The 14,360-nt window shown below is 38.9% G+C and overlaps 1 protein-coding gene across 4 annotated transcripts in view; it reads right to left on the minus strand.

Moving 5' to 3' along the window:
• ptar1 (protein prenyltransferase alpha subunit repeat containing 1) overlaps positions 1–14,360 on the minus strand; it is a 216,028-nt gene that overhangs the window by 16,058 nt on the left and 185,610 nt on the right. For all 4 annotated transcript variants that reach the window (XM_077522170.1, XM_077522171.1, XM_077522172.1 and 1 more), the window contains one exon: positions 517–872. In XM_077522170.1, coding sequence (XP_077378296.1) covers positions 517–872 — 356 coding nt within the window. The remainder of the gene's footprint in view (positions 1–516; positions 873–14,360) is intronic.

Genomic DNA, 14,360 nt, shown 5'->3' on the forward strand with positions numbered 1-14,360 from the left:
TTATCTCGCCGAGCTCTTGCACTCCTACACACCTGCCCGGTGCCTCAGGTCAGCAGACCAGACTCAATTGGAGGTACCGAAGGCTAAGCAGAGGCTTAGAGGAGATCGAGCCTTTGCTGTTGCCGGTCCCTCCCTTTGGAACGACCTTCCACTAAATATTAGGCAATCCTCCTCTTTATCCTCTTTTTAAAACACGTCTTAAAACACATCTGTATTCTTTGGCTTTTAGTGCACCATGAGACTTGTTCTTGGTGTTTTGTGGTGTGTATGAGTTTTAGTCTACCTATTTATGTATTTATTTATCTTTATCCACCTGCTTACTTCTTAGTTATTTACTGATGTAAAATGTATTTACTTGAAAAAAAACTTTGCACTTCAAAATGTTTGCTTTGTTCTTGTTTACTGCCAAACTGATATTTATGTTTATGTACAGCACTTTGTATACAGCAATGCCTGTTCTTAAAACGCTTTATAAAAAAAGTTGAGTTGAGTTGAGTTGAGTAGTGGGAACCTCACCTGTGACTCCACAGGGTCTCATGACCAGGAAAAGACCGGATCAGGTCTGAGCATAATTCCATCTCATGGTGGAAGACCTCAAAAAGTTTTGTTAATTCAAGGTCTCTCTCATCTTCTTCCATTGTCTCGATTCCTGACTGCTCCCCATTGGCCAAGAGACTGACAGAAGTTAAGAGGTAGCCGCTAGGCATGACTCTGGACTGATGCTGGGGTGAGCAGTTTTTGCCAGGAGCTAGTGTCAAAGACAACTCTTCGATGAGCTTCTTGAGCAGGAACTGACGGTAGTGAAAGCCACAATGATCCGATACATGCATGGACACCCACTGATGCGTTGTGGACAGCTCATCATGGAAAACCTTAAAGAGAACAAAACACAGAGCCTTATGAATACTTGACATTTACCTTCAGATGAGAGCTACTGGTATACTTTAGAATTGTCAATTTCAGTGGCTAGAAGCGCCATGGCACTAACATCTCTTTCCCATACGACCTCAGTGCTGGATCTGGGCTGGATTCACGACCAGTTCAGTTTCGGTTCAATCGCAAATTCATTGTGAACTAACTTAACTTTCCATGCTTTGTGTAGCTCCAAAACGATGTCATGTGCCGAATGTGGTGTCAAACTATGGCCCGGAGGCCATTTGCGGCCCGCCATCCATTTTTCAGTGGCCCGCGACATATGCTAAAAATGGCATTTGGCTCAGTTCAAATAAATTAAACAAAACAAAAATGTTTGGAGATGGTCAAAGTAAGAGGGTAGGGTAGGTAGGACTGGGTAATGGCGCCAACTTCAGCAACAAAAATAAAATAATAAATAAAAATAAAAATAATAATACTAACTTCAACTTGATTCACTCAGCAAAGAATAGCTTAAATGAGGGACAGAGTAACTCTGAAATCTTACAGCGGTCAATCCCAAGAGCTAAATCCCCCCAAAAAATGTAAAAAAAAATTTTTCTTTGGAAGTCGAGTTAAAAGTTGAAATTAAAATTAAATTAAATAAACAACAAAGCAGAAAAGGGGAAAATAAACTTTAAAGGGGTTAATAGTCTTAGTCAAATGACTGATTACAGTGTCAGTACAGTTTTATGCGAATGTCTTGTGGATGGGGTTTGGGACACAAAACCTGCAAAACTGGACAGAAATATTCGCGCTGCCTCTCTAATAATAGCACATTCGAACTCACACCTTCATATTAGCTAGACACAACCGAAAAACAAAAACAAAAGAACAAACAAAAACAACAAAATTAAAAATGTGGATAAAATGAAAAAATAAAAGAGAAGAAAATAATAATAATACTAGGTTTACCAAACCAACTAAACAAACACAACACCAGAAATTAAGTGGAATGTTAAGTCAAGAATACAGCTAGTTAGCCTTGTATGAAACTGGATAAAAGGGAATAAGAAAAAAAGAATAACACAACAGTGTAAATAGTTCCTTTATATTAATTTGACCCAGCAGTATGTTTTGTTGATGCAACCGTAATTGCTCTCACGCTTGGCAGCGTAAAAGGCTAGAATGCGGTCGGTATTACTATAATCATTAAACGCAAGCAGTCAATTGAGCCTACCAATGCGTTTAATCGGTCGTGGATAATTTTTATTATCCTTGTGTACTAACGGTGACTACAATCACTTAGTACAACGCTCGACACGGAAAACAATTCAAAAAGCAATGTGTAGTAACATTGAATCATAATTATCACGGAGCAAGGACCACCGGCGTTAAAAGCAGCAGTGGGGGTCAGTTGTCTATTGACAGCGGAGCAAGCTCAAGTGATCTGTATCACTCCAAACACTGACTGACAGCTGACAGCCTGCCAGACTCACTCCCTTTCGGGGCGTCTGCAGGCGTGGCTCAAACTCGCCAACGAGAAGGAAGGGGGAGATACTCAACCACGCCTCCACGAGCCACACAGCTCCACTTCACAAGAACTATGGCGCCACCTTGTGGGAATGCGTACACGGTACAGGTATGCAGCTAACGTCTTAGCGCCCTGTTAATGCGCTCGCCAAGAGCTGAAACTTTGAGTCGGCGGCTACAGAAAGCTCAATCACGACTCAAACTTCTCCCACAAGCTAGGTGTAGGAGGACACGGGGAAAATGACTTGGACGTCGTTTACGTTGCTCGCGGTTAGCTACTCCGAAGCACATAACTCGAGTCTGGTCAAAGCGATGCACATCGGCTGTCACCTGACTTCCTACAATTTCCGGAAACACAACAATACAAGGACAAACAACTTCAAATTCAGCCAGCTGAAATTTAAAAGTTGCACAACTCAAGTTCTATCACGTACGTTTTCAAATACAAGCCACTATTTTCTCAAATGGTGACCGGCTCTTTCTTTTCTTCCATCAATCAATCCCGTTATTCTCGTTTACTAGTAGCAAACCACTCAGGTGGTAAGACACGCAAGATGGCGGCTAACAGACGCTTGATTCAACGCTGAAGGGTAAAGTCAGTGCAGTTCTATGTAAGCAGAAATGTTTTCCTTTTTACACAGAGCCAAATGATTAGGTACACTACGTGAAATGTGTTTTACTTTTAAAGTCCAAAATCTTGTATTTTCAAGTGGATCTTCTTATGTTATGTAGCCTCACACGGCCGGCACCATTATGTAGCGATAATTGGGCCGTCTTTTAGACGAATTAATAATCTGGACCTTCCAGAGGTAAATTGTATTTACCTCGATAACCTCTAGGGGCACCACGTTGGCTTTGCTTTGGGTTAACAGGAGCAAACAACGACCAAAATCCTTTCTTCATCAATCATTTATAATCTAAAGTCGCCACACTCGATATTCAGTGGTTCGTTGTACTAACAAAAGAATAATAATCCACTCGGAAACACAGATGACTTAGGCGAAATAGAGTTAATAAAACATGCATTTATTCACGATTGCTACACTACAGAATCAAAACACTGCCTATCTAACTATTCTACCGTCAGAAGAAAAGAAATACAATAAAGCTAATGAAAATAAGGAAGGAATGCGAATGAATAAGGAAACAGGGAAAAGAGAAATTTGACCTGCCAGATCTGTGATATGTTTCAAACGTAAGTTGCACACAGGGGTACCGATTTGGGGAACGTGGACTTACGAGAATAGGTGTTGCGTCGAACGAGCAGGAACGGGCGGTCTTTTTGAAAAGGGGGAAAAATAGTCAATGTTCGTTCAAAAAGGCAGGAAAATCAAAAAAAGGGGCTATTCCACAGGTGAGCAAGGGAGCCGCTCGGGGGCTGACGTAGTTGTCCCTTGATTGGTCGGCGACTCGGCGAGGTTGATTCTGCCGGACAGCTGTCCGACTCCAGGTGTTGGAGCTCGGTCCGCTACGCGCCAGCGTACGGGGAAGGCCAGCCGTTGGAGGTGAGCTGGCACCGCGGCGGGGCGCCACCGAATAGCAGGTGAGGTGCGGGGCGGCTGAGGTGCACAACCTTGAGTCCGGCGGTACGTTGCAAGTGTACCCCGGGGCCGCGGAGCTCGCCGCTGGCGGGCAATCACCGATGGTGAAGAAAAAAAAAAAAAGGAAAACAAGAAAAAAAAGGGAGTAAAAGAGTCTTTGGGGTCAGCGTTGCAGTTTGCACCTGCTTTGGCGTGGCGTGGAGCGAGTGTCTGCTCTCGTGGCAACGGTTGCTGCCAGGGACAAAGGGGGGCCACGTGTTTGGCAAGTTTCTTGGAACAAAGAGTTGGAGCAGGCTGGGAAACTTGCAAGTAGTTGGCCCGAGGATGGTCAGAGAGCGATCCGGGGCTGACGTCGGAAGGGGATTTGGAAGAGAGAGAGAGAGGGGGTCCCCTCGTTTTTTTAAAGTCTATGGGCGGGGCTTCAGTAGGGGGTGGCAAACCCTTTCTGTTCGCTCACGCAGACTTAAAAAAAAAACAAATTATTAAAGGGATTAATAATTTGGCATTAAATTTGGTCAGTCTGGCAAATCAGTTTTCCCACACAACCCGTTTAACACACATCGTAATTAATGCATCATAAACTAACTTGTGAGATAATTTCTACTTGTCTAATCTGACTGAACTGAAAGATATTGATTACCTTTCATTCCTTATGGAGTACAAATGAAATAGGACGTTCATACACACAAAGACATAACATGAATCATTCGTAGTTCAGTTATCTGTCAAGAATTGTCATGGTATAAATGTGTAAAATGCGGTTACTTGTATGAATTGTCACTAAGGATAGTTCCAAGTTTCACCACTTGACGGTGCTGTTGCTCCATCTAGACGTTCCAGGCGTGCCCCCTGGAGGGGCACGACGCCAGAATATCCTTTGTGATTGATAAGAGGTCATGAGCATTCCTTTAATCAGTCGTTTGCTTATACCAAGTTATTGAAGGCGTTTTCTCTGGCTCCGGGAAGGCGGGCTTGAATACACCCCTTCGGCAGACGCATAAATTCCTTTGTCACCTGGTCAGCGGCTTCAAAAGAGCTTTGTTGGTGGTTGAGTGACCACCTGCAGAGCTAACCAAGCTTAGATCCTGTCTGGGCTGTGGAATGTTTATGCAACTGCAGAGAGTTTGCTTTAGAAGAAGCAAACCAAAAAAAAAAAAATAGAGGGTGGACTGGGCCATAGGCCATAGTTGTTACACGTATCATGATACAGGGGTCACGATACGATACGTATCGCAATACATACGTATCCCAATACATGATCTTCAAGGTGATACGTATCCCGATATTTTACATTAATTTACTTGCATTTTATAAGGATATGTTTATTATGCTGGATGACAAAAATGTTTTTGTTAGTAGCTCTTCTGGTTTACCAACAAGCGGCATGCCTGGTCTAAATGTGTACGCTCTGTAAATTGCAGCTCTAAAATGTGCTTATTTGAAATATTTGGGGAAATAAAAACAGCATTTTTTTTCATTTTCATGTAACACATTTTATTTCGTTTTTTAAACAAAATATAGGAAATTTGGTACATTGAGACAGTTGCCATGTTAAGTTTATAAGTAAAAAATTATTGATATTCTTCCTCTGCTTTAATTTTCCTTAGCAAGACACAGTGTCCAATCACTGGTGAGCTATTTTTGCATTAATTGAAGACAATTAACTTCAAAGACGCTGCTGGTTTTTATTTTTTAGGTACAATGCAAGCTGCAAAGGCAAACGTTAACTGCCTAATTAAAGTTAACGAGCAATATCGATTGTGACGCCTGCGTATCAATACGTGTATTGTAATGAGGCCCGCAACGATACATTGCCGTATCGATTTTTTGAGCACACCCCTAAGGGTAGGGCTGTGCAATAAAATCGAAATTCAATTCCGATTTCGATTATTACCCTCCACGATTACAAAATAGGCATAATCGTACAAAAACGATTATTAATAGTAGAGTTGAAACGACATTTCTGCCTCGGATAGCCGCTGAGATAGTCGTAGTCAAGCTAACGGCAGTATGCATGACAGTACACGGGGCTGTGAGAAACCAAATTTCAAAACAAACCTTACTTTACCAAGTAGTATGTAGATCAATGCATTGTAGCACTTTTATTTTGAAGTTGTTACTGGAAGATTGTCATCGGGATGGAAGATGTGCTCCTCTATTCGGAGTTTGTGAACAATGGCAATGTAAATGCACCAAACTGTTGGGCCAGACGTCTGTTGAATTGAGTAGATTGAGTAGGGTCAGATGAAACGCCATATCATGTAAAATGAGATAACAAATTAATGGGCTAGACTCAATTCTTAGTTAGAGACCAATTGGTGTATATAGGACTGAGAATCATTCTTTGGGTGTAGTTCCTCAAAGTAACCACCAGATGCCGCCAAACCTGTACAACTAAGCCACCCACTCAACAAACGGACATACATTCCTTATAAGGCCAGAAGTGTAGATAAATAGATAAATGATATCCTGAATTAAGTAATAATACACACAACACAATCTATATTCGACAATTGTTAGCCTGATTTATGGAGCAATGTTTACAGCACATTGAGCCCAACTATGAAGTATTGCTGTCTTTTCTTTTCTTTTCTTTTCTTTTATTTACAAGTGATACTGTCTTTTATCGCTGATAATATTGCTGTAACTGCATTGAAAAGATTACCTGTATGTATTGTTTGATTTAACAATGATATATACAAGATGTGAAACAAGAACTAGAATTAACCTGTTAAGTTCCCTGAGAGAATTTGGGATTAACATGTCATGTATATACATGTTATTCATGCTTGCTTAATTAATATATCTATGATGTTATTTATTTTAACGTTTATCATTGTCGAATAGAGCCATGACCTTTGACATATTTTCATTCAACGTTGTGTGTTTATGACTCATGTGTAAAGTATGTATGACTCATATTTTCATTCAGCGTTGTGTATCCATGACTCAATTGTAAAGTATTCATGACGTATCCTCATGACTCATCTGTGGAAAATTACTGAGAATGAGTCTCAACAAGTGCGCATCATTGATATGAGGAGATGCGGAAGGACACTTACCGGAAGAAATCAGTGATATGACCCAAAGTGATAAAAGGTCGTCACCAGCTGGGATCGACGCCCTTTTTCCCTGCGATGTGGTCTGGACGGAGTGTGTTTACGAAGATAGGATTTACGGCTGTTGGATTAAGATTTTTTTACGAAGGAACTTGGACTTAAAAGCCGTGGATGGAATTTTCTTCAATGATTGGGTAAAGTACAAAACTTTTATCAATAATGATGTACAATAGGAAGATATGAATGACTAATCGCGAGTTAGGGTGGGGGCCATTTAATACACTCTCATATCTTTAAATTATTTTTAGCCAAAAACATCTTATTGTGAATCAGGTCTTAAGCTTTTCCGAGAAATGATCAATCTTAGAAAGCTTTTGTAAAAGGTTATATTATTCTTGATCTCCTGTTTTTTATTTTATTTTATTTTTATTGATTTAAGGTTTTATCATTAAATGTGATTTTTATGATATTGGTTATTTTATTATTGACAATAAAAATGTTAAAAGACAATTTTTGAGTCAATCATTTTATTGTTTTGTCAGTCTTTATTTTATTTAGTTTTGGTTTTATTCTTTTTGGACGTTTTATAAGTCCGAGGTCATTTTATAAGACCAAATAAAATAATTTAAAACTAATTGTGATTTAATTAGTTTATTTGTTTGTTTTAACTTTTACTTTATTCTTTTTGGACGTTTTATAAGTCCGAGGTCATTTTATAAGACCAAATAAAATAATTGAAAAACCAGTTGTGAATTAATTATTTTATTTGTTTATTTTTAATTTTAATTTTATTTTTTTGTTGGACATTTTATAAGTCCGAGGTCGTTTTATAAGACCTTATTATTTGTCTTAGATTTTATTTTATTTTTGGACGTTTTATAAGTCCTTATTATTTGTCTTTGATTTTATTTATTTTTTATTTTTTGGACATTTTATAAGTCCGCATTAATATCATTTTTTCCCCTCTTCGAGGAGGACAACAGTAACGGACGTTTGGGAAAAGGTAAGTGCACTCGAATAACATCTAATGAGTGTCTCCATCTGTATTAATAAAGTCAAATACTCCAGCTTGATATGTAACAAATCCGTATGATTCTAACAAGGATTATTAAATGACTAGGTCAATAACAAATGCAAACAACTTAGAAAAGTGGAGCTGCCAATTTAAGTGAGGTGTTCAGATTATCATTCCTGGGCTCTGTGTGTGTGGTTACTCACTCAGGATTGATAGGTGGATGAAAACGGATTGGCCTCATGATAAGAAGACAGTGAACAAACCTAGGTGAATCCACTTTGATATATCGGCTTATCTAATTCCCGTCTCCTCACGCTGACGCCTTAGAGCTGGTGAGGAAAAAGGGGAATTTCTAACCCTTTAATTGGAGAGTCGATCAGGACATATTTCCCGATTTAAGTCCTGCGGGTAAGCGGAAGTTGACATGTCAGAAACACAACTTCATCCTGAAGTCACGTTCAAGCCCCAGGTAAGAGGCTAATAAGACATACTTATGCTGACGTTGTATTGTACGGCGCCTGTTGCCAGCGTTTAGCCGTGACTGCTAGCTAACAGTGAGCTAACAGCAGTGTTAGCCGTCATGCGCAACCCTAAACCGGACGCTGGTTTGTCCACCTTTTCAGCCGAGTTGAGTTGATTAATGATGAACGAATCGAGTCATTTGAATGTGAACGATGAGAACCGAGTCGTTATTGACAGCGGACAACGACAACCCCCCCCCCCCCCCCCCCTTTTTCCCACTATAGTGCGCCGAGCATTCGCTTTAGGAGAGATTGTCGTCTTCGCACTTTACCGTTAATCAAACAATTAAGTGGTTCATTAACTCTTTGCAATCCGCCGACGAACTAGTTCGTCATGTGACACCCGGTGGGCGTCACCCGAAGACGAAAAAGTTCGTCAAATGTGTTTTTTTTTTTTATGAATGGGTGGATGAGACTCTTGGGCAGTTTCCCTCTGAATATTAAGCCCGTGAAGCACTGTAGTGACGAACTGTGCCCTCTTGATGGCAGTGATGGTCTCTTTACACGAGAAGGATGTGATTTCCTAGTAAATGCGGAGTGTTGTGGAGTGGTGGGGGCCGGTGGCTGGGGGAGAAAAGACGAGTGCTAACGGCGGCTAACCGGAGGCCGCTAAAAACAAAAGCTCACGCTTTTGAGCAGAGCGTTTGTCACGATCGGTCAAGAGATGACGAATAGAAAGATCAAGGAGCCGGATTGTGCATAAGAGAGTGTGAAAAGCGACAAAAACGTCACGGGCGCCCACTTCAGAAGCCACCGCCTCCGGCGTTCTCTGAGACACGGAGTGAAAGTTTGCATCGTCGTATCTCTGACCAGTCCACGTCATCTGACGAGGAATCCGTGACGAATTTGGCGAATTCGAGCCGCCTTCACCAGTTGAACAGATCAATTCAAGTGTGGCAAAGGTAGCAGCAGCAGCGATTTATCCCCGAAAGCTCCTGGAAGCCCCAGAGGTAAGCTAACGTTTAGCATTCTGGAAATCGAGTGATCACAATTGTACTAGTTCAGTATATTGAATGTGACAGGGATGAAATGACTTGGATGGATGAGAATATTCACAGACATGCTTCTGTATACTGTATGTGCAATGTCTGTAACCTCGTACTAACTAACGCATGTTGCACAACATTCGATTACAGTTGGGGCAGCGTACACAAATGGCCCCTTCGCAGTCACACGCAGTGCGACCGAGAGGTAAAAAAAAAATCACAATACCTTGCAACAATAATAAAAACTACATCTTGATTACAGTATTTTCTGTAATTTACAGAAGAAGCTACTACACTGGCAGAGGCACAAGCGTGTGAACATCTTGCAGTGTCCCCCTGAACGCAGAAGAAAGCTTCACACGCGATCACACAAAAGACACTATTGGGTTTCAAAACAAAACCCATGCACCCATTCATGCATGCATATTTTGTAAATAACCCCAAATTTGTAAATAGTTTATCAAATGTGAAAATGGAGCTGTTATTTCCCTGTATAGTACGTAAATAGCGCACACGCACGAGCACGCACACGCACGAGCACGCACACACGAACACGCACACCCACACACATGCACAAACATTCCTGTAAATAATCAGCATTTTGTAAATAGTTTGTGAAATGTGAAAATATTGCTGTTTACACACGCTATCAGATATGTAAATAAATCCTTATTTTGCTATCAAAAACACTTTCATTTTTTTTTTTCATGTTTTATGGAAGGCAAGGACTGTTGAGATATTTGAGATGTCACTAAACCAAAAAATATTACTGTAAAAGTCACTGTTTGGCAGAAAATGCATCATTTCACAAAAAGCTTCATTTCTCCTTATTTTGCCCGAGATTCTTGAATTATGTCAAATCAAGCCATTTTCAAATGATGATTACTAAAGAACAGAATAAGGTAGAATCATACTTTTTTTTTTCTAATGAAAGAGGGGACCCCAATCTTTCAAACGACACCCACCATGTCTATTTAGTCATAGCACACAATATTCTAATAAGCATTGAAAATGGGTGAAAATATGCGAAATCTGGTGGGATTCTGGAGTTACCTTGTCAGAAAATGCGTGGGATTAAAAGAGTTAAGGTCTGAAACCAGAAAAAAAATAAATAAATTATTAAATTAAAAAAAAACAAAAAACAAAAACAAAAAACTGCTCACTGCGTGTGTCATGCATGGTAGAAGTGAAAAACAACATAACTACGGCGACAGCATCGGCCGGCGTACAACAACAACACCAGTACGGTGAGCACGGGGAGAGGAAAAGCTTGCCACCAAGTAGAAGTGAGTAACTACAGAGTAGATTTGATAAATAACAGCTAGACAAGCAAAAGACACTCGCTGGTGTAGTGTATACACGTGCTGGCCAATGGATGTAGTGTACATACACATTTATATTTTCGTGTGTTCTATAAAATCATGAAACCTTATTGAATGTTATTTTTTTAAGACTATTTCATATGTCAAAATGAAACAATGATCGGCACAACCTGTGAAGCATCACCAGTCCTACAGAAGTGTAGACAGCTAAAGGGATGACCTGCTGCTTGGTGTGTTTTAAAAACATGGTACTAAATAAATAGTCAAAAAGACTATTTTTTTTACCAATTAGTTACACAAACATGATCAATAAACCATGCAAAACTTTATTGTTGATGAAAATACACCTCGAGTCTGATGTACAGTGTTCCCTCGTTTTCCGCTGGGGTTAGGTTCCAAAAGATACCTGAAATTCGTGAAGCTGTTAGCTTTATGTTTTAAATTTATTATACATGTTTTAAGGCTCTAAAACCCTGCACCACAGAGTTTATACACTTTTCTCATCGAGGCATTTATATTTTCTCAAATTCTCTCATTTAAACATTCTTAATGTTCAAACTTTCATAATTTTTTATAAATTAGGTATATTACAGTGTAAAAAAATAAATAAATAAAAAATCTGCAAAACAGCAAAGCCATGAAAAGTGAATGGCGTTATAGCGAGAGAATACTTATTAATTTTTTCAAACGTACTCCTTTTGACGTTATATGGAAGTGGCCACCCTATTAGTGGTTCAGAAAAGGAATGGATAGACTGTGCACACTTTGATGCTGACAGCCTGATTAATTTGCCGTTCCTACTGATCACTTTTTAACAAACTGGGCTTACTCAAATGTGCTATTTATTTAGCCGACAAAAATTGCTATTGTGGGTCTGACGTCACTTTAGTTCCATTGAATAAAATCTATGGGGAGAGATTTGTCTAAAATCTCACTGTTTCAGGGGAAAATAGTTTGCTGACAAGCTTGTTGATTAGCTATCCAAAAATGAAAACCAGTTGGTTGTTAATTACAATTATAATCGAGCAGCCCTACATGAGCCTTTGGGGATGATTTTAAATGTGATTTTTGAGTAGATTCATTTTGATATAAACCGGAATAATGACGTTTGAAAGTATGTCACACAGAAGTGATGTCATCTAGCAGCAGCCAATAAAAAAGCACCTTCAGATGACGTCGCTCCCATGGTGTATTTTAAATATTGCGCACAATTAACACATTAAAAAAACTAATACTAATACTTAAACTAACAAACTAAACTAAAACCAAGCATTTTTTTAAAAGAACTAAACTCATAAAAACTAAACAGAACCACCCTGAAAACTAATAAAAACTAACGAAAATGAAAAATTCCAAAACTATACTAGAGCTACGAGCAGCTATAAAGGGCCCTCGCAGCCCGGGCCACGTTGGAATATTTGCACGTTGGGGTACTTGCACATTGGGGTACTGGCACATTGGGAGAAGAATTTCTTTGAAAATGCATAATAAAAAGGCATAATAAATCTTTACATATGGAATTTTTTTTGCAAGGTGTGAAGGAGTGTGTCAAGCTCAACGGGTTTTGGTGCATGCTGAGATCTGCAAAAATCAACGTCATTTTTTATTTTTAGGCAATGAGTTGCACATACATACACATCTACACATCATCGCTTGTTGTAGTCATTGCACAATGTTGCTTTTATTGTCCAAAGAGGCTATCCAAAATTACTAAAACAAAATAAAAAAGTACATATGTTTGGATCGGTCTGATGCCAGTGAACAATTAGAGTTGTGGAAAGTAAAAGAATATTTATAATTGACTTTAGTTATCACACTTACAATGAGTTTACAAATTTTGTACAAAATACCATGTGTGGGGTATTTTTTATTTATTTTTTATACCTCAAGGGCAAGGTGGCTTGGTATTTACAACTGAATGTTGTCGTAGAGATAACTTCAGGCCTTGGCTATAAATATACCTATCAAGTTTGGGATTTTTTAGAGCATGTACCGGGGAGTTATTAAGCATATCCTTCATTCACGATATTGCTATTATTGTCTTTTGAGGCTATCAAAAATAAATAAAACAAAAATAATAAGTATGTATTGTTGGATAGGTCTGATGCCAGTGAACATTTTGAGTGGTGGAAAGTAAAAGAATATTCATAAATGACTTAGTTATCACACTTACAATGAGTTTACAATTTTTGTAAAAATACTGTAAGTGGAGTATTTTATTTTTTTTATGCCTCAAGGACTAGGTGGCGCTGTATTTATAACTGAATTTTGTCATAGAGATACCTTGAGGCCTTGACTATAAATATACATGTCAAGTTTGGGATTTTTTTTAAGCATGTACCGGGGAGTTATTAAGCATATCCTTCATTCACGATACTGCTTTTAACGTCCATAGAGGCTATCAAAAATAAATAAAACTAAATAAAAAATACATATGTTTGGATCCGTCTGATGCCAGTGAACATTTTGAGTGGTGGAAAGTAAAAGAATATTCATAAATGACTTAGTTATCACACAATGAGTTTACAATTTTTGTAAAAATACTGTAAGTGGAGTATTTTATTTTTTTTTATGCCTCAAGGACTAGGTGGCGCTGTATTTATAACTGAATTTTGTCATAGAGATACCTTGAGGCCTTGACTATAAATATACATGTCAAGTTTGGGATTTTTTTGAAGCATGTACTGGGGAGTTATTAAGCATATCCTTCATTCACGATACTGCTTTTAACGTCCATAGAGGCTATCAAAAATAAATAAAACTAAATAAAAAATACATATGTTTGGATCCGTCTGATGCCAGTGAACATTTTGAGTGGTGGAAAGTAAAAGAATATTCATAAATGACTTAGTTATCACATTGAGAATGAGTTTACAATTTTTGTAAAAACACCGTAAGTGGGGTATTTTTTTTTCATGCCTCAAGGGCTAGGTGGCGCTGCATATATAACTGAATGTTGTCATAGAGATAGCTTCAGGCCTTGACTATAAACATACATGTCAAGTTTGGGATTTTTGGAGCATGTACTGGGGAGTTATTAAGCTTATCCTTTTTCATTGCATAATACAAATTTTGATGCCCCGCCCTCATCATATAGTATTTCGAAAAGTCAAGATTTTTCCCCCTGTCGTATCTTGGGCTCCCTCATACACCTAAAAATCTCCAAAGATCTTGCTTAAACGTACAAGCGGGGCTGCTTACATAAGAATTTCTAGGGGGCGCTATTGAGTCATTTTTGTAAAAATAGCACAATACATGATAAAATATTACTCATTTTACCAGGCCAGATGTGTGTGCCAAGTTTCATGAGTTTCTGTGCATGTTTAGACCCTCAAAATCGGCGTTGTTTTCTTGGCGAACAGCGCTTAGCCACGCCCACAGCGTTTCGCGAAAATTCACAAACTTCGTGTTGTAACATCATGAAGGCCGAAACCCTCTTCTGAGCAAATATGGGGTAGGTCCACTTCATGTGGTGGAGAAAAGCATTGAAGAAAATTCGTAAGAAAATTTTTTTTCCATTTGGTGGCGCTA

This window comes from Festucalex cinctus, chromosome 5 (assembly GCF_051991245.1).
Source record: "Festucalex cinctus isolate MCC-2025b chromosome 5, RoL_Fcin_1.0, whole genome shotgun sequence".
NCBI lineage: Eukaryota > Metazoa > Chordata > Actinopteri > Syngnathiformes > Syngnathidae > Festucalex > Festucalex cinctus.